Source organism: Eleutherodactylus coqui, chromosome 4 (genome assembly GCF_035609145.1).
Source record: "Eleutherodactylus coqui strain aEleCoq1 chromosome 4, aEleCoq1.hap1, whole genome shotgun sequence".
NCBI classification, from domain to species: domain Eukaryota; kingdom Metazoa; phylum Chordata; class Amphibia; order Anura; family Eleutherodactylidae; genus Eleutherodactylus; species Eleutherodactylus coqui.
Window position 1 is genome coordinate 225,079,638 of NC_089840.1, and position 26,891 is coordinate 225,106,528.

Here is a 26,891-nt window from a genome sequence, read left to right on the forward strand (position 1 = left end):
GCCAATCAGGAGGCTGGAATCGGCAATGGACCGCACAGAAGGGAGGTGATCCCGGTGGCCATCTTCAGCAGGTAAGTAAGAAGTCACCGGAGCGCGGGGATTCAGGTAAGCGCTGTGCGGTTTTTATTTTTAACCCCTGCATCGGGGTTGTCTCGCGCTGAACGGGGGGGGCTGTTGAAAAAAAAAAAAAAACAGTTTCGGCGCGGGACAACCCCTTTAAGTTGACAGGGACCTCCAGAGTCATCGAGTCCAACCCTCTGCTCAGTGCAGGATTCGCTAAATCATCCCAGACAGGTGCCTATCTAGCATCTCTTTGAACACTTCCATGGAAGGAGAACTCACCACCTCCCATGGCAACCTGTTCCACTCATTCATCACCCTCACTCTCAGAAAGTTTTTTCGAATATCTAATTTGTGTCTCCTCCCTTTCAGTTTCACCCCATTGCTTCTAGTCTTTCCTTGTGCAAATGACAATAGGGCTAATCTCTCTGCACTGTGACAGCCCTTCAGATATTTGAAGACAGCTATTAATTCGCCTCTCAGCCTTCTTTTTTGCAAGCTAAGTTTGTAGATCGCTCACCATTTGGTAGCTCTTCTCTAAACTTGTTCCAGTTTGTCAATGTCTTTTTTAAATTGGATTGCCCAGAACTAGACACAGTATTCCAGATGAGTTCTGAGCAAGGCATCCCTTAATTCTATTTGCCTTTTTGCTGCTGCATCACACTGTTGACTCATGTTCAGTCTGTGATCTATTAGTATACCCAAGTCTTTTCCTGCAGATGAAGTCTGCAGAACCGAACACAGTATTCCAGATTTGGTCTCACCAGAGCATCTTTACGGTGGAACCATAATTGTCCTCTATCTATTGGTTATACCTCTTGCTATACAGCTAAGCATCCTACTGGATTTCTTGATTGCCTGACAACACTGTGGACTCATTTTAAAGCTGTCAGAAATCTTAACTCCTAAATCGTTCTCTTCTGAACTTCTTAACAATAATACAGAGATGATACTCAGTCCAAGGATTTCTTCAACACAAGAGCATTATTTTACATTTGGAAACACTAAACTGCAGTTTCCATTATTTTGACCATTTATCTAGAAAGGCTAAATTGTTCAAGAAACCACCAACAGTATCAATCCTATTGCACACTTTTGTGTCATCCGCAGACAAACCAAACCTTCTCCTATGTCACTCATGAACACTTACAAAGTCATCTTAAAAAAATAGGACACAGAACAGACCCTTGTGGTGCACTACTTGTAACTCATCCCTTTTCAAAATACACTCCATTATAAAGAACACTCTGATATCTATTTTTTTAACCAACTGTGAATTCACCGGCCTATCAAAGGATTAAGTCCAATGTTTAATAACTAATCTATAAGCTCTTTACGTAGAACTGTATCAAAGGCTTTACTGAAATCCAGATAGGCGATCTCCACTGCACCACCTTCAACCAACACTTCTGTGACATAGTCAAAGAAATCAATGAGATTAGTTTGTCATGATCTTCCCACAATAAAGCCCTGCTGTTTGGGGTCCAACAGGTTGTTATTTTTTAAGTGGTCAAATACCGTCTTACAGAGCCCTTAGTAACAGCCACAAAGCTCCTTGTCAATATCAGTGACCCTCTCATGTTCTTTCCCCTTTGGACACAAGTAGGAGGTTACAGCTCCAAAACACTTGTATCTTCCTGTTTTTGTGTCAGTTTGCACAGAATTGCTAACACTGGAAAATATCTTAGTTTTCACAGTGTTCCATAACAGTGCCAACCTCAATGCTAGCCACAATACCTAAGGTTTCAGCCATAGTAACCCATCATTAACAACCACAGAGCCCCTAGTTAGTGCCATATTCATCCTCTCATGCTCCTTCCTCTTCAGACACAAGTAGGTGGTTGCAGCTCCAGGACACGTTTATGTTCCTGTTTTTGTGTCAATCTGCACAGGTGAGTCTGAAGAGTTCCGACACAGTCCGAGATTCTATAGTGGAATATAGGTGCCTGTTCTGTAGAGTCCAACCATCCTGGACCCATGAACAATCCAGACTCAGAAAAGTAAGACAACACAAATAATCCTGCATGTATTTATTAAAGCTTGAGTGGCATCATAAGGTAGAAGGCAATGTATCAAGCCAGTATGGCCCTTTATGAAGCAGGAAGTGAGGGTGAGGCAATACTGGAGGAGAACGTCTTCAAAGCTGAAGCCTCATGTGATCAAAGCGTCATGTATTACAGGATATAGATATTAGTAATAACAACTTATGTGTTCGGACTAGAGATGAGGGAGCATACTCGATAAGGCAAACTGCTCGAGCGAGTAGTGCCTTATTCGAGTACCTGCCTGCTCGTCTCTAAAGATTCAGGTGCCAGCAGGGAGCGGGGAGGAACAGAGGGGAGATCTCTCTCTCCCTCCCCCCCCCCACCCGCTACCCCCTGCTCACCGCCGGAACTCACCTGTCACCTGCGCCGGCAGCCGAATCTTTAGAGACGAGCGGGCAGGTACTCGAATAAGGCACTACTCGCTCGAGTAGTTTGCCTTATCGAGTATGCTCGCTCATCTCTAGTTTGGACACTAAGTCAGAAGGGTGAAATGAAATTCACCTGGCAGATGGGAGGGAGATTAGCGGGGGGCCAACGACTCTCTCCCCTCTGAATGCCCTGGAACACTTGGTAAATGTTAAGCACACTGGGTCTACGGCCAGGGTGTACATACGAGATTCCACTTTATTGGTATAAAACAAAGGGTAGGTCCCTTACAAGAGACCCCTGAGCCAAAGAAGGCAAAGTGCTGGAGTGCAACGCATTTCGGCTAATCGCAGTAGCCTTTTTCAAGCAAATAGGGTAGATATTAAAAAGTCAGAATGGGTTGTTGATAGGGGATCTTCCAACTGCTGGAATTGGAGTCAGGAAGGAACCTTCTCTGAAGAGTGTTGATCCAGGGATTATTCTGTCTGCCATTATGGAGTCGGGAAGAAATTTTTTCCCCAATGGGCTAAATTGGCTTCTGCCTCATTGGTTTTTTTTGCCTTCCTCTGGATCAGCAGGGAAGAGGGGGACGGAAACCAGCTGAACTGGATGGACAATTGTATTTTTTCGGCCTAACATACTATGTAACTTCCTTGAAAAGACGCCACTGTTTATTATTTCTATATTGTGACATCACTGTGGTTATGATCTCCATAATGTGACATCACTGTGTTAATCTTCCTCGCTGTGAGATATCACTGTGTGCAATATTCAGGTCATCTGATGTAAGTAAGAGTTATTACTATGGAGTGACATCACTTCGTGCATGAGGTTGCAGTTGCACCTGGTCCATCAGTAGCTTTACTGTATAAGAGGATACAGTACTAAAAGCTAAATGTAAAGTTGGGGATTTTACATCACGACCTAGGGACTGCAAGTTACACTCCTGGTTGAAAGATCCACCATCAGAATGTCTACGGCTAGTTCTGTTTACCATTGTATGGACAGGATTTTTAGAAACCTGCCTACTGAGGCGAAAATGGAGTATTGTACAATTTATTTAGGTCCTCCCAGAAAGACATATTACCATTCTGGTGTTTATTTTGTAACATTGGGTAAATTCAGTCACAGAGCTTTAAAAATTCACATTCCCCAGTATCAGCATTTCTGAGGAAGACCCCCTATATCGAATAGGGCAACCCCGTCAAATTAACGTTCAACTTAAGTTTGTTTTTTTGGCAAAAATTGACTTTCTTTATACCAACTGGTAAATTTTGAGCCTGAATAAACTAATAACATAACGTTGGAATAATAGAAAGCTATTAGCTGGCAGCGCACAAATAAAACAAGATCATGCTCCTCTAATTGGCCGTGTTTTATGTTCCAACACATACATTTACAACGCTTGTCTCTTAGTCTAATTATCATGGCAGAATGAATAAAACACTGTAATTACAGATCAAATGTGTATATTACACAAGACAGTCCTTCAAAGAAGAAAATATATCACGTCTTCTATGGGTCAAGCAAGATCTTATTCACAGCAACCAGGAATTTACAATACCGGCATAGAAAGATTTCACATGCTATGACAAATAAGCTAATTACTTTTTCTACATTTGCAAACACACTGTATTGTGCTATGATTGGAGACATTTTTTTTATTCTAATTAGTTTATTTTAATTGCCCCTTAGAAACTGTTTTGAGTTGCTTGGCATGAAGAGTTCGATGCCATCACGGTCTATGGTGGGAAAACCCCTTTAATTATTGTGATTGTGACCATAATAGCTACTGTAGCAACTAAGAATAGTTTTAAGCATGACTGATAAAAATCTGTTGCCTTGGTCAAAATGTATCAGTCCGGAAACAACAAGATCATCACCATAGATACAAAGATTCTTGCTCTGTTTGCTAAATTCTGTTTGGATCAGATTACTGTTTCCCCTAACCGTTATCTTTACTAAAATAAGAATCTAAGATATACAGTACTATGTAAAAGTTTGGCAGGTGTGGAAAAAATCCTGCAAAGTTTTTCAAAAAAATTGAAGGCGTCTGATTGACTCCAAATTTCTTCTGCGGAACCCAACGACCCCAAACATGCAGCCAATGTCATTAAGAACTATCTTCAGAGTAAAGAAGAACAAGGAGTCCTGGAAGTGATGATATGGCCCCACAAGAGCCCTAATCTGAACATCATCCAATCTGTCCGGGATTACATGCATGAAGACTGAATCTTCTTTATTCCTCCATACAATGTTTCGATGTTTTCAAGTTGAAAAAATGCCAACATTGGATGGTCGAAATGTTGTTGTATGGAGGAATAAAGGAGCATTACTCTTGATGCAGTTTGTTTTGCACCATCTATGCTGCTCATGACTCGTTTTTGGATCAATGGCAAGGATGAAGGAGTCAAATCCTTTTATTTGAGCGCTGTATAGCCCCTACTTCCCAAATTATGGTTTATTGGAAGTGCTGCTGATCCCACTACGTTTTGGATGGGATAACATGCAGAGACAGAAGGATTTGAGCAAGCCTACATACATAGAAGGATAAACAGTAGTCAAAGAAAGAGGGATGGTGTTGACCCAAAGGGATGGATGAGCGAAAGTTCTCAGTGAAAGAGTTCTTGTTGAGGATATACTACAGAAGGCAATTTCTTTGATGGTTAGCTTACAAGTGTGGCCATCCCAGATACTGTCAAACTCACGTGTCAGTGACAACAGCATAAAAAGATAAAAATTGGCGCAACCCAAGAATTGTACAAGTATGCAGTAGCATTAGCTCAGCTTCTCTGTTTTATTAGTTAATACCAGCTGTTAAGATGCTGTTAAGATGAGGTGAAAGGCAGCTCTTCATCAGTATTTACTGGAATATACTTCAGGTAAAATCAAATCTACTTTGGCTACGACTAACGCCGCAGTTGCGCACCAAAAACGCATCAGCGAGATTTTTCTGTAGTGGGTGTTGCTTTAGTCTTTCATATGTTTATGAAATAAAATAAAGGTTTTAATGTTTCCCTGGCTCCCTAGATATGCTGGACCTCTTTTTCTAACGCTTCATATATCTTAAACTGTAAGCCAAGTGTCAGAAAAGCTAAAGCTAATAATGAATTGAGGCTTGCAACAGAGGCCAAAAGCAATAAAAAAGGATTTTGGGGGTATGACAAAAGCAAAAGAAAAGTCAAAGATGCTATTGGATGCTTGCAAGATGAAAATGGTGAATTGGTTAAGAATAATGTTGAGAAGGCCGAACTTTTAAATTCTGTTTTTTCTCAGAAAGTAGAAGAAACATTGGGGGAATAAAAGAATGCAGGCTATCTATAAACAGAGAGATGGTAAGGTAACACTTACAGCAGAGGCAATTGCTGAATCACTCGCCATAATCTCTGAAAATTCCTGGACAACAGGAGAAGTCCCAGAAGATTGGAAAAGGGCAAATGTTGTCGCCATCATTAAAAAAGGAAAGAAGGTGGATCCAGGAAACTACAGGCCTGTGAGCCTGACTTCTATACCGGGGAGGATCTTTGAATAAATTATTAAACAGCATATATGCAAGTACTTGAATAATAATGGAGTAATTAACCAGAGCGAGCATGGGTTTGTAACAAACAAGTCATGCCAGATGAATTTATCACAATATCACCAACTGGGTTGATCAGGGAAATGCAGTGGATATAGTATATCTTGACTTTAGTAAAGCATTTGACAAAGTATCTTTTACCATACTTATTGAAAAAATGACCAACTATAGGCTTGACAAGGCAACTGTTAGATGGATTCACAACTGGCTGAGTGATCATACTCAAAGAGTGGTCATAAATGGCTGCACATCCAACTGGAAGAATGTATCAAGTGGGGTACCACAAGGCTTTGTCCTGGGCCAAGTGTTGTTCAACATTTTCATAAATGATCTGGAGGAGGGAATTGATGGGAAACTGATCAAATTTGCAGACGACACAAAGCTAGGAGGGATAGCTAATACTAGAGAAGAGAGAGAGAGGGGATTCAAAAAGATCTAGAAGAGCTTGAACAGTAGGCGTAGACTAACAGAATGGTATTTAACAAGGAGAAATGCACAGCCCTACATCTGGGCAGGAATAATGAAAAAAAGCACATACAGAATGGGAGGAATTGGGCTAAGCAGCAGCACATGTGAAAAAGACTTGGGTATACTAATAGATCATAGACTGAACATGAGTCAACAATGTGATGCAGCAGCCAAAAAGGCAAACACAATTCTGAGATCACGTGAGGTTATTATCCCCCTCTACTCTTCCTTAGTTAGACCTCATCTGGAATACTGTGACCAGTTCTGTGCACCCCACTTTAAAAAGAAATCTACAAACTGGTGCAAGTTCAGAGAAGAGTTACCAAGATGGTGAGCAGTCGGCAAATCATGTCCTATGAGGAACGGTTAAAGGATCTGGGAATGTTTAGCTTGCAAAAAAGAAGGCTGAGAGGAGACTTAATAGCGGTCTACAAATATCTGAAGGGCTGTCACAGTGCAGAGAGATCAGCCCTATTCTCATTTGTACAAGGAAAGACTGGAAGCAATCAGATGAAACTGAAAGGGAGGAGACACAGATTAGATATTAGAAAACGCTTACTGACAGTGAGGGTGATGAATGAGTGGAACAGGTTACCATGGGAGGTGATGAGTTCTCCTTTAATGGAAGTGTTCAAACAAAGGCTGGACAAATATCTGTCTAGGATGATTTAGTGAATCCTGCACCGAGCAGGGAGTTGAACCCTCTGACCCTGGAGGTCCCTTCCAACTCTACCATTCTAGGATTCTATGGATGGTCAAACATGTCCATGCCCTTCTTCGGACTTGCACTGGTCTTGTGAGCTGTTTTTTTAAAAATTTTCTTTGAAGCCTGGAGCACCTGGATGTATATTCACGAGTGCAGAGAAGTCAGAATATCTGTGGTTATTTCTCCAAGATGTTGGAACAACCTCTATGCTGAGTTGCTTCAAAACTGTGTGCAAGTGTAACTAGAAGAATTGATGCTGTTTTGAAGGCAAAAGGCAGTGACACCAAATATTGATTAGATTTCTATTTTTTTCATTCACTTTATGTTTTATAAACTGAAAAAATAAACTACTGACATTTCTAGTCTTGAAAGCATTTTTACTTTGCAACATTTTTTCAACATCTGCCTAAAACGTTTGCACAGTACTGTATGACGACTAACATGTGATGTAACAGAAATCATTTCCAGTCGACGGCCAGTCGCACTAATCAGCGTACTTCTGATCTTGCATCTATCACAAACCTTCCATGGGGGTCACCACAATAAATGCAATTGACTTTTGCTGTAATGAGAACTAAACCGTTAGGACCGCAGCTACATATACTTCTATGTACATGAGGGGACGTTCTAGTATTAAATACGTATCAGGACATCACTGCATTCTTAATTTGCATGTGCACTTTACTAATTATGCCTATACTTTATAGTTATGTCTACTACCTAGTTCCATGCAGCTGAAAGATGGGATGCTAATTTGCTTTTAATGAATGCTGATGTAATGACAGACATTACGGCGCATTTCACACACCAGTCGTCTCCAGACAAGGGACTGATGAAGCCAAAAAGAACAGATTTCCTGCTTGCAAATAATGAGAATTGAGGCTTTTCATTACAATAGACACATGACTGAGCAAGATCAGAAAATATACATAGTTACTAAGGGAGGGGAAAAAAAGACACAGCTCCATCAAGTGCAACATTTTTTGATACATTATTCATCCTTGTTTACAAATAAGGAATAAAAAGGGCAACGTTGATTCTAAGTTCATTCATATATAATGACTGTTCCTTACCTGCATGGTTGGCAGCCTCGCTTGGCACGGTCTGGATTAGAGAAGCACTCGCCTCTTTGCAGCCATGAGACTGTACTACAACCTCCTCCTGAGATGGCAAAAAAGCAGAGCACAGATCAGTTTCTAGGGCTTGGAGCTTGAGGAAGGAATTCTGCAAACAGAAGCAGAACATCAGGCTGGCTGCAAATGGCACTGAGATGTGATGGCAATCCTGCAATTCCCCCACAGCAGCCGCAGGAGCACAAGCAGGCTTTCCTAGGATTGCAAGCTCTTTAACTGGGAAACCACCAGGCTGAGCCTACGCAAATGTGACACGTGGGCTCTGCAGCTTTGCAAATCCACACGTATATGGATTATCAATGGCACCCAGGGATGGTGATTCCGTCAGATTGACCTCATTTTTTCTTAGATCAGCGTATCTGCAGCAGGGAAAGGGGGGGGAAGGAGGGCAGATCAATGCTCAGCCGTTCATTCATGCCTGTGACATCAGCATGTCCTGACTATAGAACCCTCCCCTAGCCATTGATGAAAAAGCACACCATACCTTTACACAGGGGTTAAAGGCGTGGGCGCTGCATGGAGCAGTCACAATACAATTTATCTGCTTACTATTATACTAAGGCAATTTTTTTTCCCATGCACACATAAACAATGGCGCACGTATGTGCCAGGTCTACTCGAGTTACCAGCAAATTGCATTAATAAATTACCAGCATCTGTTGAATGAGCGGCAGACCTTACTGCCTGTGGCTACTTGCATCGTGCATGTTCCGGGGTATTTGGGCAGAGAGATGGGACGTGCGGTGTCGCAGGGATGCCTTATTACTGTGATGGAAGATACGTCATTCACCAGCTGAGCAACGTGATTCACTCCAAGCTCCCATTAAGTGCACCCAGGGGAGCAGCACGCACAAACAGATCTATACTGCAGTGCCCACCACGGAGCCTGGCACTCCCGCTTATGCAAATCTGTCCCATGGATATAGTAACCAGGTTCCCATCCAAACAAACACTTGCATTCTATTCCGGCTTGTAGTAAACGCTGCTGTGCTTCATACGCTTGTTACAAGCACAAACGAAGGCTAGACTCATACTGACGTATATACACGCTTATTTGTGTTCCGCAAAATATACGCGCGCAATACGCAAAGAATAGAGCCGGCGATTTCAATTGGTTTTTTCACATTTTGTGCGAGCGTTTCGGTTGGACAAAAAAAAAATAGAGTATTTTTTTGCGTATTTGCGCACTAGAGGTCACCATAGAAGTCAATGGCGCAAGGAGATGACTAATATGTTGCATAATTGCGCAGGAAAAAGAACACATCCGGAACTCATTAAGACTATCGCCATTTTAATTGGTGCGTCTTTGATTGCCACACGCAAAAGAACGTGCCTTGCGGATGTAAAAAGTACAGTAAAATACACTGAGGGTTGCACAAAAAAGCATTGTTCGTTCCACAAAGATGCTAAGCTCATGCGCACAAATATGCATACGCTCGTGTGAAGGGGGCCTCTGGTGACACCATGAAAAAGCAGGTCATTTACCTTTTTTTTCTTGATTAACCCTTTTAGGCTGGTCTCACATCACTGGATTTGAATTGAGGATCCCACGAGCATTTGATCCGCGGTAATACGTGGTTCAATCAAATACATGGAATTACACAGTCCTGCTCACTTTGGCGGGTCAGTACTGCGTAATCCACTCGCGGAAAATAGAATGCAGAATGTAGTTTCCCCGCGGATATTCACGACATAATGCCCGATGTTCTCTATGGTCACGGATATATCGACAGCCCATTTGCAATTATATTGCGTATGGGCTTCGGGTATCCGTGTCATCGCTAAGCGATGTCGCGGTAAATAGAAACGAACAAACAAAAAAGTGGTGTCTGCGCATGACTGCCTGCGTTAGTACGCAGACATGCACAGATAAAGTTCGCCTTCATAAGCGCACAGGGTCACAGCTGGAATCCACTTACAATCGCTCAGCGGCACGGAGCGTAGTTGCACCTAAACAGGGAAATTTCTTCCTTTCACCGACTTTTCAAACCCCACGCCAGAACACAGAAGTTTGAAAAAAGCCGCGAGAAGACAGGTGAAGACAGGTGACGCCCGATCTTTCTCGCACATGGTATTCACTACATTCGAGAAAGACAGGGCAGGTCCGACGAGCGTATGCGTAAATATGTTCGCTGTTACGGAAAGTATTTTCGCATGAACGAGATTGGGAAATGCCAAGAAACAGGCGGAGACGTCCGTGCTAGCAGATCATCCGTTTTCTTTGCGATCGAAAAGCCAGTTCACAGTGTTGATTGCTACACCCCGCAACTTCTTTCACACAAGCGTCATTCCTCAGCAAAGTGAGCCACGCTAAAAAATCTCAACCATCTCTGCCGAAAATTGGATGAACAAAAAATAGCCATGACCAAATCGCGCTTATTATTCAAGATTTTTCCAGCCATTCGCACGGCTGGCTGCAGAGAAGAGATGCTGCAGCCCCGAAATCCCTTGGTCAGCAGAAATACTTTATTGACTTTTAAATGCCCCACTGGAGGCCCCCGTCAGTGTTTTGCAGCGCTAGCTGCTGCTAAACTCCCTCCTTCTCCCTTTTTCTGATGGCTCCCATAGACTCCCATAGCCTCCTGCGTTGGTCCGTCCAAAGATAGGGCAAGACCTATATTTTTAGGCAGCGTTGAATTTCGATCGCTGAAATCGTGCTTATGTGCTATACGGTCCGATTTTTTGGGCGCTCCGCTCTTCTGTATGGGAAAATCATTTACCACAGCAGGTCTATGGACGGACATTGTTGCGGAATTTGCGGCAGGTGTCTGACCGCGAATGCTGCAGCGTTAATCCGTCCATGGGCATAAGCCCTCAGGCTGTATTTACGACAAGTGCAATGTAGGTCAGTGATAAACTGACCATTTCACCAGCGATGTCACTGCGATCTTCCTGCGTGTACGATGCATTTTTGAGATACGTGCGGTGCGTATGTTTTTCAAGCCCAAAAAAAGGACAAACAACGATTTCTCAAACTTGAACTATCGGTCCGAAAGAAAAATTGCTCATGTGAATGAACCCATTCACGTGCATGGGTTCCATTCCCTGACGAGTTATGTCCATCTTAAAATCAGACGGAACTCGCACAGGAAAATCACCTACATAAATACACCTACTTTTGTGCGATTCTTCTAGAATCACCAATTATTTTCTATGAAAATGTGCAAATTGTTAAAAAAGAAGCAACGCAATCACATTCCATGAAAAAAAGAAGCAGGAAGTGCAGAGCAATGGAAAACATGTAATAAGCATGGCTACACATGGGCGTATGCGCAATGGCATGTGCTTCTACGCTGCATTTCTGCGGAACGAACAAGGGTTTTTTTTGCGTGCGTATTGGAATATTTTACTCTACTTTTTGCGCTCACAGGACATGTTTTTTGTGCACTGGACACAACCATGCCATGCTTTAAATGGCTATTTACAATAATTTCCAGATGTGTTTTTTTTCCTCAGGACAGGTCAACAATAATTGATTGGATGGGGTCCACCACTCAGAATTCCTGCCAATTAGCTGACTGACATGGCTGTGACGCAGCGCCATACATTGTATAGTGGCTATGCCTGGTATAGCAGCTCAATCCAATTCACTTGAAAGAAATTTGAGCTACCAATGAACATTATGTCACATGTCTAAGAAGAGGCCATGGTGCTATTTGAATGTTGTGGTATCTTCAGCCAACTGATTCTTGAAACTCCCGAGCTGTGGACCCCTATCCTGAGGTCATTAATGGTTCAATGTTAGAAAAGCCTTTTAAGGTCACCACACACATTAGAGAAAAGTTGGCCAAACCCACTAATTTTGGCAGGACCAGCCAACACTCAAACGTGTACAATGGCCACCCTATTCTCCCTTGATAGATGATGTTGGGAAAAAAAGGATCAGGCATACTGCATTTGAATGCCCGATCATTTAGTTCCCAATGGAGATAAGCTATAGCAAGAGGTTTCTAGCTGCAGTTTACCTCCAACCGCCCATTGAAGACACATGAACACTTAGCCAAACTGAGCATTGATGTGTATAAGGGAATTGGGTCCACCAAATAAGCATTTGGCTGACAGCTATGGAAGGTACATGAGCATTCACTCACCAATTCATGAACTCATGAATGGATGAGTGCTACCTCCGATTGGCTGAGTGCTGGGACCAATCAGAGGCAGCTCTCAGCTGTCATTTAATAGCTGAGAGCTGCCTCTGATTAGTCACAGTGCTTAACCAATCAGAGGCAGCTCATTCAGCAGATGGGGATTATAAATCCCCGCCTGCTGAATACTCCTCACAGCCGTGCAGGAGAAGAGGCGGCTGGATGCGGCTCAGCCCCGGCAGCTGAAGAAAGGGGAGTATGGATTTTTTTTATTTTTATCACAATTTTTTCTTGTTTTTCAGGCAAGGGCTTTTTTTTTAAAGCCCCTCCCTGAAAAACAATTACTGGATCTGTGACAGCTGTGGTAGGGATGAAGAATTCCTTTGCTGCATCTGTCACAGATGTGGCAGGTGCAGCAGGGAATTCTTTATTCTCCACGAGGATGAAGAAAACATCTGCCGGATGCCTCAGATGTGTTCTTCATCCCCGCGGGGATTTAGAATTCCTTTGCTGCATCTGTCACAAATGTGGCAGGTGCAGCAGAGAATTCTTTTTCCATGCGGGGATGAAGGAAACATCTGCCGCATGCGGCAGATGTGTTCTTCATTCCCCCGGGGACACGGCAGCGGTGGATAGGTAAGTTTTTTTTGTGTGTTTGTTCTTTTTTTTACACTAAAATTGTTGTTTTTCAGGGAAGGGCTTATTTTTAAAGCCCTTCCCTGAAAAACAATTACGGGGTGCCGGCAGACCATTGTCTTCAATGGAGCCGCCGGCAGCAGTCGCGGCTCTATTAAAGGCAATGCACTGACCTGCATTCACATGTGTTTTTGCACGTACATGGGTGCGCACTTATGTATGCACAAAAACACGCTCGTGTGAAGCCACCCTCAATATGGACTGTGACCTGCTACCCAAGGAGGATCGTAAAGCCTGTGTTAACATGCAAGAAACACTGAAGTATAATGTACCCTCTTATGGATAGAAGAATGTAAACAGCAAGTCAATTCAAGTTTGCTGCAAAAACATCCTTACTGCTGCCCCATATCACCATCCACCTGCACATAACACAATGACTGGTGAACTGCCCGATGGTAGACCAGCATTAGTAAATATGCTCTGCCAAGTCATTGAGTATCCCAGAAATGTAAATATCTCTCATCTTTGTAGCCTACAGGAATTGTGAATGCAGCTCTGGACTACAATGCAGCGTTGTCTTGGGATTTGCTCATTATTTTAGGCAGAATACAGTCTAGTAATAATTCTGTATAGTATTGACGTTCCAAGGTGAATATTTGCTGTTCGTTGGAGAATCATTCAAAGAGCCAAACATTTATTGTTTGTGTACCCAAAAGAGCAAAAAACAAATCTGCAGGCATCACCCAACTAAGGGACAATGACAGATAGCGGGAACCTCATTACATGTCACAATAAACCCGGCTCCACAGGTTGCTGTACACAACACACTACGTAATTGCTGCCCCTCGGTCACAGCCACTGAAATCTCTGGATGTGAAGTTCCTATTTATGGCAGTGACGCAGAAGCCTATTGTCTGCAGCCCAGCGAAAGCACCAAGTCACGCAGGCTGCGGGAGAGAAGATACACAGGAAAGAACTGCTTGCTTCAAGAATAACAATTGGGCATTTCTGCTGCTGTTCATCAAATAGGAAATACAACTTATCCACGAAGTGAGTGATGGAACAGATGATAAAGTAGGTTGTGTTCACACCGCTGTATGTCTTTACAAGATCCATGATGGATACATCTGATCCATTTTACAGCAAATCCCATTGACTGTTCTATAAGCCAAGTGCCAATGGTTACCCAAGAGAATGGAGCCGTGGCACCAATGTGAATGCTTAAGCCTTAATGCCCAAGGACAGTGGGTAGTCTTTCATTTAGAGATGATCTGCTACATGTTCAGTATACAGGATTTATATAGTGTTCATAATTTTGTAGGGAAGCACTAGTAAGAAGTAGTTATAGTACTGGAACAACGTAATTAGATATTTCTTTAAGGTTATGGCAATGGGTCACACAAGATCACCAGCAATGCTGCAACGCACGGGCGACTCTAAAAATTTTTCCAGAACTGGACAATCAAATATGGCCGCACTGTTTCTCTGACCAGCGTTTGCAAACTATGCATTATTATGCATTGGTAGCCTGAGGCTGCCTTCGTATGGATGTCAAAATCGTGCAAGATTTGTGCGTTTTGAATGGGATCATACACAAGAGCGATGGTTTCCCTGCATGGCACCGTAATGCTATGCGGGAAACAAATCGCGGCAATCTCTATCTTGTGCGTGCTCTCTCGTCATACACAAGGTCCGAAGTCTCCCATGGAAAACAATGAGAGTATCCCCGTGAACCTGACCGCCCCGGCGGAGATTCCTTGCATCCCCGAAGTGATGCCAGGCTGTTTTCACATGAAAATGAATTGCATCCTCAGGGATTTCATATGGATGGCGAGCGCAATATGGGGGCGGGATACGTGGCCCTATATCGAACTCGCCCATGTGAAGTTAGCCTAAGGGACCTTTCACATAGTGAAATAATTCCTCTGAGATACTGCGATGAAGGTTGATTTAAGCCATTTCTTTCCGCATCAAAATCCTCAGATTTTGGTGCAGAATTTAAAGCGACATGCAGTGTGGAATGTGCCCGTGTGAGAGGTCCCTCAGACACAGAGTGCATCAGGTAGTCAGAGAAGTGGTGCGGCCATCTTTGTTTGTCCAGGACTGCAGGGTTGCTTTAATATTTCCCTATTGAGAGAAAAAACGCCTTCCTCACCTTTACACTTAAGCCCCTTTTGCACGATTATGGTGCAATTTGCTCATTAGATCATTCCATGTAAACGGACCATCATGCATCTATGAACAACTGTCTGTCCACTGCGAATGGCACCGAGCGGACGCAAAGATCTCCGTCCCGCTCCATCTCCATTCACCAAGCGATGATCGCTCCTGCGTAAAAGCTCAAGAGCAATTATCGCTAGGATGGTTGTCAGGCACTGCAGTGTCCGATAGTCGTCCCGTGTAAAAGTGCTTAATTACCGGCCCTGACCGCCCCATTCTAGCAATCTCGCTGTCGGTAAATGAAATGTGAAATATAAGCACTTGGATGCGGAGCACTGGAGGTAAATACCAACAGTACCCGATGACCTTACCAACCATAAGGGTATGAGCACACGTAGCGGAAATGCTGCAGCATCCACAGCCTGATTTCAGCCGGCGCTGCACTCCTCTCACCTCCCAACATCGCACTGCTGTACCCAGAGGGGACTAATCAGAGCATCACGCTGCGCTATTTTATCTAACACTTTTGACTGAATCTATGGCGGAGGCTCTGTAAGAGCGTTTACACATGCAACAAAATATTCCGCAGGACGCTGTGGAATATTCCGCTGTCGAAATCCGCACCAAAATCCACAGCTCTGAATGTGGACTTTCACACAGATCAGCCGGCAGAATTCTGCCATTTTCAATTAAACATCAAATTCCACGAGTTAGACATATAACATAACATAATAACATAGTATGTTGGCTGAAGGGAGGCAATGTCCATTTAGTTCAGCCTGTTTCCACCCCTCCTTGTTGATCCAGAGGAAGGCAAAAAAAAAAAACAATCAGGCAGAAGCCGATAAGCCCCCTTGGGGAAAACAATTTCACTCCATAATGGCAGTCAGAATAATCCCTGGATCAACGTTTGATGACGCCAAGACCTGGATTACAACCCCACTGGTTATTTAATGTCTATATTCTGCAATATCATAGCACTCTAAAAAGACATCTAGTCCCCTCTTGAACTCCTGTATGAATTTTGCCATTACCACATCCTCAGGCAGAGAGTTCCACAGTCTCACTGCTTTTACAGTAAAGAACCCCCTTCTGTGTTGGTGATGAAACCTTTTTTCCTCTAGACGTAGCGGATGCCCTCTTGTTACCGTCACAGTCCTGGGTGTAAACAGATCATGGGAGAGATCCTTGTATTGTCCCCTAATGTATTTATACATAGTTATTTGGTAGCCCCTTAGCCGTCTTTTTTCCAGGGTGAATAATCCCAATTTTGATCGCCCCTCTGGGTATTCCAGTCCTCTTATTCCATTTATTAATTTAGTTGCCCTTCTTTGAACCCCCTCAAGAACTGCAACATCCTTCCTGAGCACCGGTGTCCAGAACTGTACACAGTATTCCATGTGAGGCCTGACAAGTGCCTTATATAATGGAAGGATAATGTTCTCATCCTTCGCCCCTATACCTCTCTTAATGCACCCCAAGATGTTATTTGCCTTTGCAGCAGCTGACTGGCATTGACTGCTCCAGTTAAGTCTACATTCAATTAGTTCCATCAGGTGTTATTCCATATCACTTTTCCCTAGCAGTACCCCATATGGATTTTGACAGCGGAATATTCTGCAGCGTCCTGTGGAATATTCTGTCCCGTGTGAAGATACCCATAGAGCTCCAACGTAGATGTGAGCACAGCCTAAACTGAACACTCAGCCTGCCTGTGGACAGTCCCTAGTCAGAAAAAATCAATAAAAAAAACAACTGAACAATAAATGAAAACATCAAAAAGATATGTTAAAGGGTTTCTCCCATCCTAACCCATCTTGTCGGAGATAACAATACCTTTCTCTCCATGGTGGCTGGGAATACATCTATACATGTACGTCATATAAGACCTCTGGGGGTCATTCGCATTGTCTTTTTTTTTTCGATTCACACTTTTTCACTGTAGCTGGGTCATCCATAGTAGTAACACCCATAGGAGCCCAAGTTACAGGGGAATACATCCCCCTATAGTGACAGTAGTCACTAACAGAGCTGATCTGGGTCTACTAGTCCACTGCAGCTCTGCTGTGGCAGTGGGCACCCGGTGATCATGTGATCAATGGGTCAGCAAGGGGAAGTAACACTTCCACTTTCTCTCTTCACGACATAGAGCTCACTGATCGCTATGTAGCCTGCAAGACAGAAGGCAGAAGAAGTTCAAAACCTCTTCTGCCTTCTCCTCCGGGTTCTCAGCTGTGACAAACAGCCATGGACTCAACCTGCTACATTGCAGAAGCAGGGGCTTTAATTCTGCGTTGTATTTTTACTATCGGCAGGGATTAAAGCTCGGGACTAAGTGCTGTGAATTTACCGCGCTTGCTCCTTCTGGTGTTAAACATTTAATTTCCTTTGTATGAATTACCACTAAATGCCTAAAGCAGTATGTGCTGCCACCAGCAATGAAAGTGTATGGGGAATGAACAATTGAATTAACATCCCCCCATGTAATCTAAATCAGCTTGTGTAAGGGCCATTTAAATTAGCGTATTTCTTGTTGGTCAGCACTCCTGTCCTGCCTCATATCCGTGCCGAGCCTCATATAGGAAAAGTAGCTTTAAGGACTCTTAAAGTTTGCTATTTGCTGTTAGACCCCTGTGGTCTGACAAGATCAGCAGGCGACAACCCCAACACTGCTATTAATATACTTACAGCAGTTATCCTATATGTTTGTTCTCCAGAGACATCATACTAGATAACATAAGCTTGATCACGGAGCACAGGAGGCCGCAGCAGGAGCAGGTGTAATGCTGTTTACCATGGAGCAGCAGAAAACCTGTCTATAATGCATTATGCAAAAGCACTGACATATACAGAGCAACCACAGCAGTAAATTGCAGCCCTTATCACACATCCCATCCACCTGTATCTAATATCTTGCAGTTTGCTATAACACAAATGGGGGTTCTTGGGCAGTCGCCCCAGAGATTGGATGATTGTTGCCCCCATATGGCCGGTTTAATTCTTTACATCTTGTTGGTTTGCAAGTATATTGAATTATGGAACACTTCTGTATGGTGAGAAAGTTTGCCAATAAACCTGTTAGTCCTGCCTACATTTTTGAGGTTTTTTTTAATGAGTAATAAGAAAAGTGTCATTCAAACTCATTACTTTCTGAAAGCGCAATCTGCATTTGTCCATTAACACTTTATCATCTAAAAGGGAGCTGTTTGCAGAGCACAGCATGTGGGCTGGGCTCTGCACACAGCTGCATTGTTCTCATCAGGGCTGCTGGCAGAATACAATGTAATCTCCTGTCTCCTACTGAGAACACAGCATGCGGTCTGTTGAGAGATACTTTATCTCTGTGCTGCTGTATGATGGATTTTAAGTTCACCTTAAAATCATCGTTCAGATGAAAAGTGCACGATGGTAGTGTTTACACACAATGATTATTGCTCATTTGCGGGCATTTGAACGAATTTTGAGCGATAATCATTGTGTGTGAATAATTCACTCCAGTCAGCACAAAGTTCACTCTAGTAAGAAAAAAAAGACCTAAGCAACATTACAATTGGGTCACTGCCCAAAATCTGTGACTTAGACCAAGTGAATTATTTCTTATTGAGGAGCTCAAAGAGAAATCTGTAGGCATCAATTTAAAGGTGCCCATACACCTTCAATATTTCTCCTGAGCCCAATATTTCTCCATGAAGTATTCATGGTTGTCTGGACCAAGATAGGAGAAGAAAGGGAAAGTTAATGACACCAATCATGGAGAGATGTCACAAGGGGTAACTGCACTGTAATCACTATTACTGTGTAGAACTGTTATCTGACTATTATATAGTGACTGCATTATTTAGAGCTTAGTTGCCCATAGCAGCCAATGACAGCACAGCTTTTATTTTGTATTCTGCTCTGGTAAAACAAAAGCTGAGCTCTGATTGGTTGCTAGAGGCAAATAAGACAGTTCTTCTTTTAGACAGTTTCATACATCTACCCCGAAGTTCTTTGCAAAGTTTTTTTGGCAGGAAGTTATGAAGGGAGAGGTTCCAAGCTGAACATTTGCACCCGAGACCACTATCCTTTAGCTATGCCCCTGATTACATGTATGTCACAATACAGAGATGGGTATGTAGTAGGGATGAGCGAGTATACTCGCTAAAGCACTACTCATCCCTGAAGATTCGGGTGCCGCTGCGGCTGACAGGTGAGTTGCGGCGGGGAGCAGGGGAGAGCGGGCGGGAGAGAGGGAGAGAGAGATCTCACCTTCGTTCCTCCCCGCTCTCCCCTGCAGCTCCCCGCTCTGCGGCGGCCCCCAAATCTTCAGGGACGAACAGGGAGATACTCGTCTAAAGCACATTACTCGAACGAGTAGTGCTTTAGCGAGTATACTCGCTCATCCCTAGTATGTAGTCAGACATATTATATACAGTTAGTTATGACCTCACCTCACTCGCATGCTGCAGCTGCTCAGCAAAATCCTGGATCCGCATTATGGGACTATTCCTGAAAAACAAATAAAAAAATCAGTAATAAATATAATGTCCTAAATATTCTAATGGGATTGATTAGATTTGGTTTTAATACAAGAAATGTCGTCAATTACTTGTCTGCACGTGAGAATCAAACAACAAGGATACTGTCAGGAAGGAAGGAAACCCACAGAGATCAAGGCCGCTCCAGCGTATTTCAGGGACCAGACATCCACTACCAGGAATTTTAAGGAGAACTGAAAAGATGAAAACTAAACGTTGGTAAAGTCTTCAAAGATCTCCAAACTCCCTTAAATTCTGACTTAACCTGGAGACAGCGTTGTTGAGATCGGTGAGCCGCCATCCACACAAATCCTGACTCGCTCCACTATTCCTTTCCCTTTATTAACATTTGTACTGCCAGAGAACTGGTAGCATAATGGGTTAATGGGTGCATCCATGCAGGACGTACTGAGCAAAGAAAAATCTGCAATGAACCCGCTGCAAAATCCGCATGTGTTGCAGGTTTGCCGCAGACTATAGCGCAGGCTTTGCTGCAAAGTTCATGCACACGTTTAAAGGGCTGATTAGACAGTGAAACCCTGCAGCAAAAATTGACATGCTGCGGATTGAAAAACCTCACAGCTGGCTGATTTACGCTGCTGGTTTTTTTCCACATTGCGTTCAAGAGATTTCTTGAAGTCTGTTTCGCTTTGCTGTTACTGTAATGCACTGAGTATTTTCTACACTCAAATCTGTGCTTAAAAAAGGATCATCATATAGCCACGTGTGAACATTCTCCAATGTATCAACCTGCGGGCAGCTCCAAAATTCTTAAGACACATTGACACATTTGCTGCTGATCAGCCAGTATGACAGTCATGCCCTGTAAAGTAATGCCAATGACATACATCTGTGTTGCATAGAGTGTTAAGGGCGCCCACCCACTGGCGATTTTTTTTTCTTTGCGTTTTGCGTTTTTTCTCAAGAGCAATTAGAATTGAATGTACTCCTGTCCACTGGCGTTTTTTTTTGCGTTGCGTTGCGTTTTTTAACATAGGAACTGTCAGTTGCATATGTGTCCTTATTTTTCTCCTAATGCACCCATGAAAGTCAATGGAAATTAATGGAAAAGCCGCGAAAACGCCGCGAAAACGCTGCGTTTTTCACGCACGAAAATCGCAAACGCCAGTGGGTGGGCGCCCTAAGGCAGCAGAAATGCAGTCCTAAGCTCTTGCTCATGACCCTAAGGTTGTGAGATCAATCCCTGCATGGTTCAGGTAGCCGACTCAAGGCAGCCTTTCATCCTTCTGAGGTTGATAAAATGAGTACCCAGCTTGCTCAGACATATATATATTTTTTTTTTCATTGTAGTCATTTGATTATACATTGCATATATTACTATAACTACAATATATGGTTACGGTACACATGTCTGAAGTCTTAGAAAAAACATGCAAAATCACAAGCAATCATTTGGTATATAATATAAGTCCATGGAGCAGTTTGTATTAGTCACCTGTGGTTCTAATTTGTGGGGGAAGAAGGCATCCTGTAATGAGAAGTGCTCTTCCTCAGTGCTGGTTTGCGGGGTGTAGCGCAGCAGGTGACATAACCCCGGAGTCAAGCACAGATCTCCGCAGACACAGCACATATTTGCTTGAGCTCGGTCACATGCTGTTTTGTGTCAACACTCTTGTTGATAGCAGTGATTGGCTTAGTGTTTACTGTAATAAAAAGTGAAGAGCTCCTTACAGGAACTAACCATATATAGATTGTTTTGACCAAATTAGACATCATACCATGGGAATAAATGGCTGTCCTCATGTTCCCAGTCACCAGCTGAGAAACTTGAAGAACTCTCCATCATATAGATCCATTAGTATGTGTACATGTAAGCACAAGGGTGACCCAGTGGTTAGCAGTATTGCCTTGCAACACTTGAACCCCAAAATAATCAATGGAGCTTGTCTGTTTCCATTGCATAAAAACATCATAACATAGTATGTAACGCTGAAAAAAGACACGTCCATCCAGTTCAGCCTATTATTCTGCAATGTTGATCCAGAGGAAGGCAAAAAACCCCAATGAAGTAGAAGCCAGTACTCCTCATTTTAGGGAAGAAATTCCTTCCTGGCTCAAATTTGGCAATCAGAAAAAAATCCCCGAATCACTAACCCTTCTGAAGTAATTTGTGACTATAACATCTAATATTGTATCGCTCAAGAAAGACGTCCAGGCCCCCCTTAAACTCTTTTATCGAGTTCACCATCACCACGTCCTCAGGCAGAGAGTTGTATAGTCACACTGCTCTTACAGTAAAGAACCCCCTTCTAAATTGGTGTAGAAAACGTCTTTCCTCTAGATGTAGAGGATGCCCCCTTGTTACAGTCCTGGGTATAAATAGATGATGGAAGAGATCCCTGTATTGTTATTAGGTCACCCATCAGCTGTCTTTTCTCTAAAGTAAATAACCCCAATATTGACCTCTCTGGGTATTGTAGTTCACCCATTCCATTTACAAATTTAGTTGCCGCCTTTGAACCCGCTCAAGCTATGATATGTCCTTCTTGAGTACCGGTGCCCAAAACTATCCACAATATTCCATGTGTGGTCTGACCAGTGACTTGTGAAGAGGATGAACAATGTTCTCGTCACGTGCCCCTAGACCTCTTTTGATGCTCCCATGATACTATTTGCTTTGGCTGCAGCTCCCTAACACTGGTTGCTCCAGATAAGTATTAATAAAGCCACTGAGAAGATCACTAATAAAATAGAACCTTAATTAAAGAATATTTAAAAAGTTCGGCAACTGTGAAGAGGCAAAGATACGTCATAAAGACATATTTAACGTGTTACGAGGAAGTGCGATTAGACACTGCACCCAAACCAGTTGGAAATATAAAAATGCATCAAATCATAGTTTGATCTGCACATACAGGAAGGTTAAATGAGAGGAACAATGATCAGAATATGTCGATCCAGTCAGTCACCCTTTAGTGTGGAAAAAACTGACAGAAATGAGTTAAATGCTGTATTGCTCACAAATGGTCCTCAAAGATATCAGATCCTTATAAAGCAACCTAATTTGCTGCTGATATAAAAGAACATGTGTCTATAGTCTGGAGACAGCTGTAGAGGGATGTTGATAATGACTCATGACCACTCAAAAGAAGCAGTCACCAGATTATATTGTAAAAGATACTGCTAAAAAATCAGCTCAACCTCACAAGACTGTGGTTAATGATGTAAGTAGCATAAATCACTGGCGTACCGTCAATGGTCACAGGGGTCGCAATGGCAACCCACCCCCTGCGCTGAGGGGGCCCAGAGACCGCCCCCCCACCATATACAAATGCACATAGAGTGCATTCCCGGCTGTGGCAGAGAAGAAAAGGAGGGGGGAGGAGAGAGGCAGGCAGACACAAACATGGCACCACACGGACCAGATCAAGCTGCTGATGAGGTCACCCCCCTGCGCTCCTGCTGACACAGTGTACAGTATCTCCAGAACTGCTGGTCTCCTCACACAGAGAAGTGGTCCGGGGTATGTATCTGTCTATCTATCGGTCTCTCTCATATCTATCTGTCTATTTCCTGTCTGTCTGTCTGTCTATCTATCTGTCTACCTGTCTATCTCATGTCTATCTATATATCTGTCTATCTATCTCATATCTGTTTATCTATCTATCTATGGCTGGTATGAGTTATTCATCTTCCTGTATATACTGTATATAATTGCACACTTTACAAACAATTAAAAAATCCATCAAAAACACATGCGGTTTTTAATACTGTATGCAGTTTCTTATTAACATATGTGGTCTTTGAATACCGCATACAGTTTTTTAAATGTGTTTTCCTCAATTTTGGTTCAAAAGTACAACAAAAAACATGAACACACCCTTAGGCAACTCTCACACATGTGTTCAGAAAACAGCTCAAAATCTGGCATTTTTACCACAATTTTGAAGGCGTTTTTGAACACATGGTACACTGTAATGTGAAAACGCAAAAATAGAACAGACAGCTCTCGTAAATCACGGCATTAGGAACACCGCGTTTGAGCATAGGTCTGAGTAAGGGCCCTTACCCACTGACAATACGACTTCCCTGCAATACGAGAGTGAGTGAAAACGCATGATAATGAAACCAATGATTTTCAATGGTTTCATTCTCATGAGCGATGTTTTCCCACATCGCAAAGAAGAAACTGCGATATCGCCCATTGCTTTTAATGGGACCGGCAGCAGCAGCGCTGGCCCCATTGAAATCAATATGAGAAGATCCTGAAGCAGGCTAGGGATCCGCCCCCCCCCCCCCCCCCCGATTGAGGAGAGGGAATCTGTGAAATATCTCCCCATATTTGGAGATATGGGGCGGGGCTAGTAGGTTTCACCAAGAGCGGGGGTGGGGCTTGAGAGGGGCCAGGGCTAGAGGGGTTATCATAGTGATCTCTCTCTAGACAAGCAAGGGGGCTAGGCTAGCAGGTTCATGGACAGACATAACACATACAGAGGAGGGGCTCAAACGACACACATACCTTCCACTTGAAACGCATACATTCCGCCATGCATGAAAGCAGGTATCATGTGAAAGCTGTCTTGTTAGAGTAGGGACCTGCGAGACAACCAGGACCCTTGAACTGGGCTCGCAGGCTTAAGTATCTTGGCCAAAATGTCTATTTACATCTGTTTATGTATGCAGGTATGCTGATCGTGTTTTGGCCAAGATACTTAAGCCCGCGATCACACTTCAAGGGTCCTTATTGTCTCATGGGTTTCTACTCTAAACTTCTACATGCAACCTGGCTGCATGTTGGGCACATACTGGTATGCTTGGTCGTGTTTTGGGCATTTGTCATGTCTGTTTCATGTTTAGTTATGTCCGCTGTTTCCGAGTTCCGCTAGTTCATGAGTATGAATGATGTAACAGGGAGGGTCAAAAGGCCGACATACACAGTAGATGATTGGCTGATTCAATGTGTAAGGCCAATCTTAAGCAGAAGCTTACTAATTGAGGTCTGTAATAATACAGAATAATAATTGCTATCTACTATATCATGCCTTTAAAGACTAATAAACATTTGAAGCTATGACTCATCAGAGGTTCTGACTAAGACCCCCTCTGATTGCTGAAATAAAGGGACAGAAGAACTTAAAAGTTCTTTGCTTTGTTCCTTCGCCTGTCATCAGCTCTGCTCGGCTCTCTCTGCAGATAAAAACAGAGCGGCAAACAGACTTTCTATGAATGTGTACACCGCTCTTCTACTGAGGAGCACCAAACAGAGGCAATCACTACCGAAGGGGTAAAGCACTCTGAGTGCTTCTGCGCATTCATATCAGTGAACTGTGTGGGACTCAAGATCAAGGCCCCAATGACCAAAATATCTGACATGTCACTATTACATAGTCATTTTGTCAAACTTTAGTTACCCTTTTACAGTACATTCAGGAGAGGGTTCTAGTTGTCCAAAAATACCTTTGTCATGCCCTGATACCTTCCTGTTGAGTGCAGATGTTGAGCGGAGCAATGAGCTATCTGGGTATGAGGATTATCAATGCTGCTATATCATTGACATTGAGCAGACATTGGGTGCCATAGCACTGACACTCCTCAAGGAGGAACGGAGAGCTGCTTCCTCTTGACATGATTCAATGCTTAGCGAGTAAATGAGAAATATCAGCGTAATCTATAAGATTGGTGGCAAGTGTAGATAGTTTATAGAGTTTATAGTAATCATGAAGCACTCCAGGTCTATGTAATCAACAAGTGGCCTCTTATAGAACACTTGTACAGCCGATTTATGTAAGAGCCTTTTATATATTTACTATTATTATAGCATATACCTACGAAATCTGGCATATCCTGCCATTTTTTGCAACCGACCGGCAGCATACAGCAGCAACCACACATCTATAATAGGTTCTTACACTAGATGGGGTCATACATTCTGTAAGTATCTAGAAGAGGCCACTTGTTCATTACAGAGACCTGGAAAGCATCACGATTGCTATAAACTCTAAACTATTTGCTCTTACCACTAATGACATCTCCTGTGCAGGGAATACAGCAAATTAAGCCTAAAGATAATCTATAGAAATATCCCTCTGCACCATTTTTTACTCCATGTTTCCAATACCATGGGGTTTTATGCTATGAGTAGTGCTTGTATCCACTAGCCTTTATTAAAGGTACATCATAAAAAGAGTTTTTACAATAAATAAAGGGGTAATAGCGGATAGCAGGACATTGTGCGGTCTAAGTAATGTGTGCAGGGAAAGGAGTGTGCTGTGGCATATTCCCCAAAATGTCTTAAAGGAGGCTGAACCTTCTGCATCCCTGTGGGGTATTGCATGGCAAGTGCCAAGTATACAGTTCTTTTTTAACTTGGCTTAAAAAGTACACATTTGGAAACTTTAACAATTGTGCTTTCGCCCCCGGCGCTGATGATGCTCTTCTTGTTATTGCTTACACTGTACAGTATCTTGAGGAGCCTGCAAGGACGCAATTTTTTTGACAGTGCATCTGATTGATACACATGAAATCTCAGCAGCGCTTATTCTTAACTGTCAGGGGTGAGCCTAAAGGTACAATGCATAATGGTAGGATATGGAGGGCAATACAAAAAGAGTTCTTCCTCAGCAGGTATGAAGTTCTCAGTTGGCCATGTTCATCACTTTCTGAGGAAGAGGGTACTATGTACATTATATGATGCAACCAGCTACCATGAACACAACAGCGACTAATATGGGATTTTGACAGTAAAGAAATTAGGCTTATTTTAGGATTCCACTGTGGGCAGGGTTTTTGTAGTCCCATAAACGGACCAGAGTTCAAAATTCCCTTGCTTCTCTTCACACAGATGTTGATATTAACCCCTTAATGCCACAGGACGTAAGTTTAAGTCCTGGCCGCATGGTACTTAACGCAGCAGGATGTAAACTTACATGTGGTGGATGGCACAGGCTCAGCTGAGGCTGCACCATCCCGCAGTGGGAGCCGACTGTTACCGATAGGCGGCCTCCCTCTGCAACATTGGGAGTACATAAGAACAGCGAACCCACCCCCTGTTAAAGCCCTACAAAGGGTTTACAGAGGGAGTGCGCTCCCTCTGTGATGTCAGACCCCCGCGATGTAATTGCGGAGGGCCGATGGGTTGTCATGGCAACAGGAGGCCAGATATTGGCATCCCAGC

At 43.1% G+C, this 26,891-nt stretch overlaps 1 protein-coding gene across 2 annotated transcripts in view; it reads right to left on the reverse strand.

Moving 5' to 3' along the window:
• The window catches only part of FAM13C (family with sequence similarity 13 member C), a 284,231-nt gene that overhangs the window by 31,901 nt on the left and 225,439 nt on the right, over window positions 1-26,891 (reverse strand). For both annotated transcript variants that reach the window (XM_066600788.1, XM_066600787.1), the window contains 2 exons: window positions 19,670-19,727; window positions 8,299-8,386 (listed from right to left, as the gene is read on the reverse strand). In XM_066600788.1, the coding sequence (XP_066456885.1) occupies window positions 8,299-8,386; window positions 19,670-19,727 (146 nt within the window). The remainder of the gene's footprint in view (window positions 1-8,298; window positions 8,387-19,669; window positions 19,728-26,891) is intronic.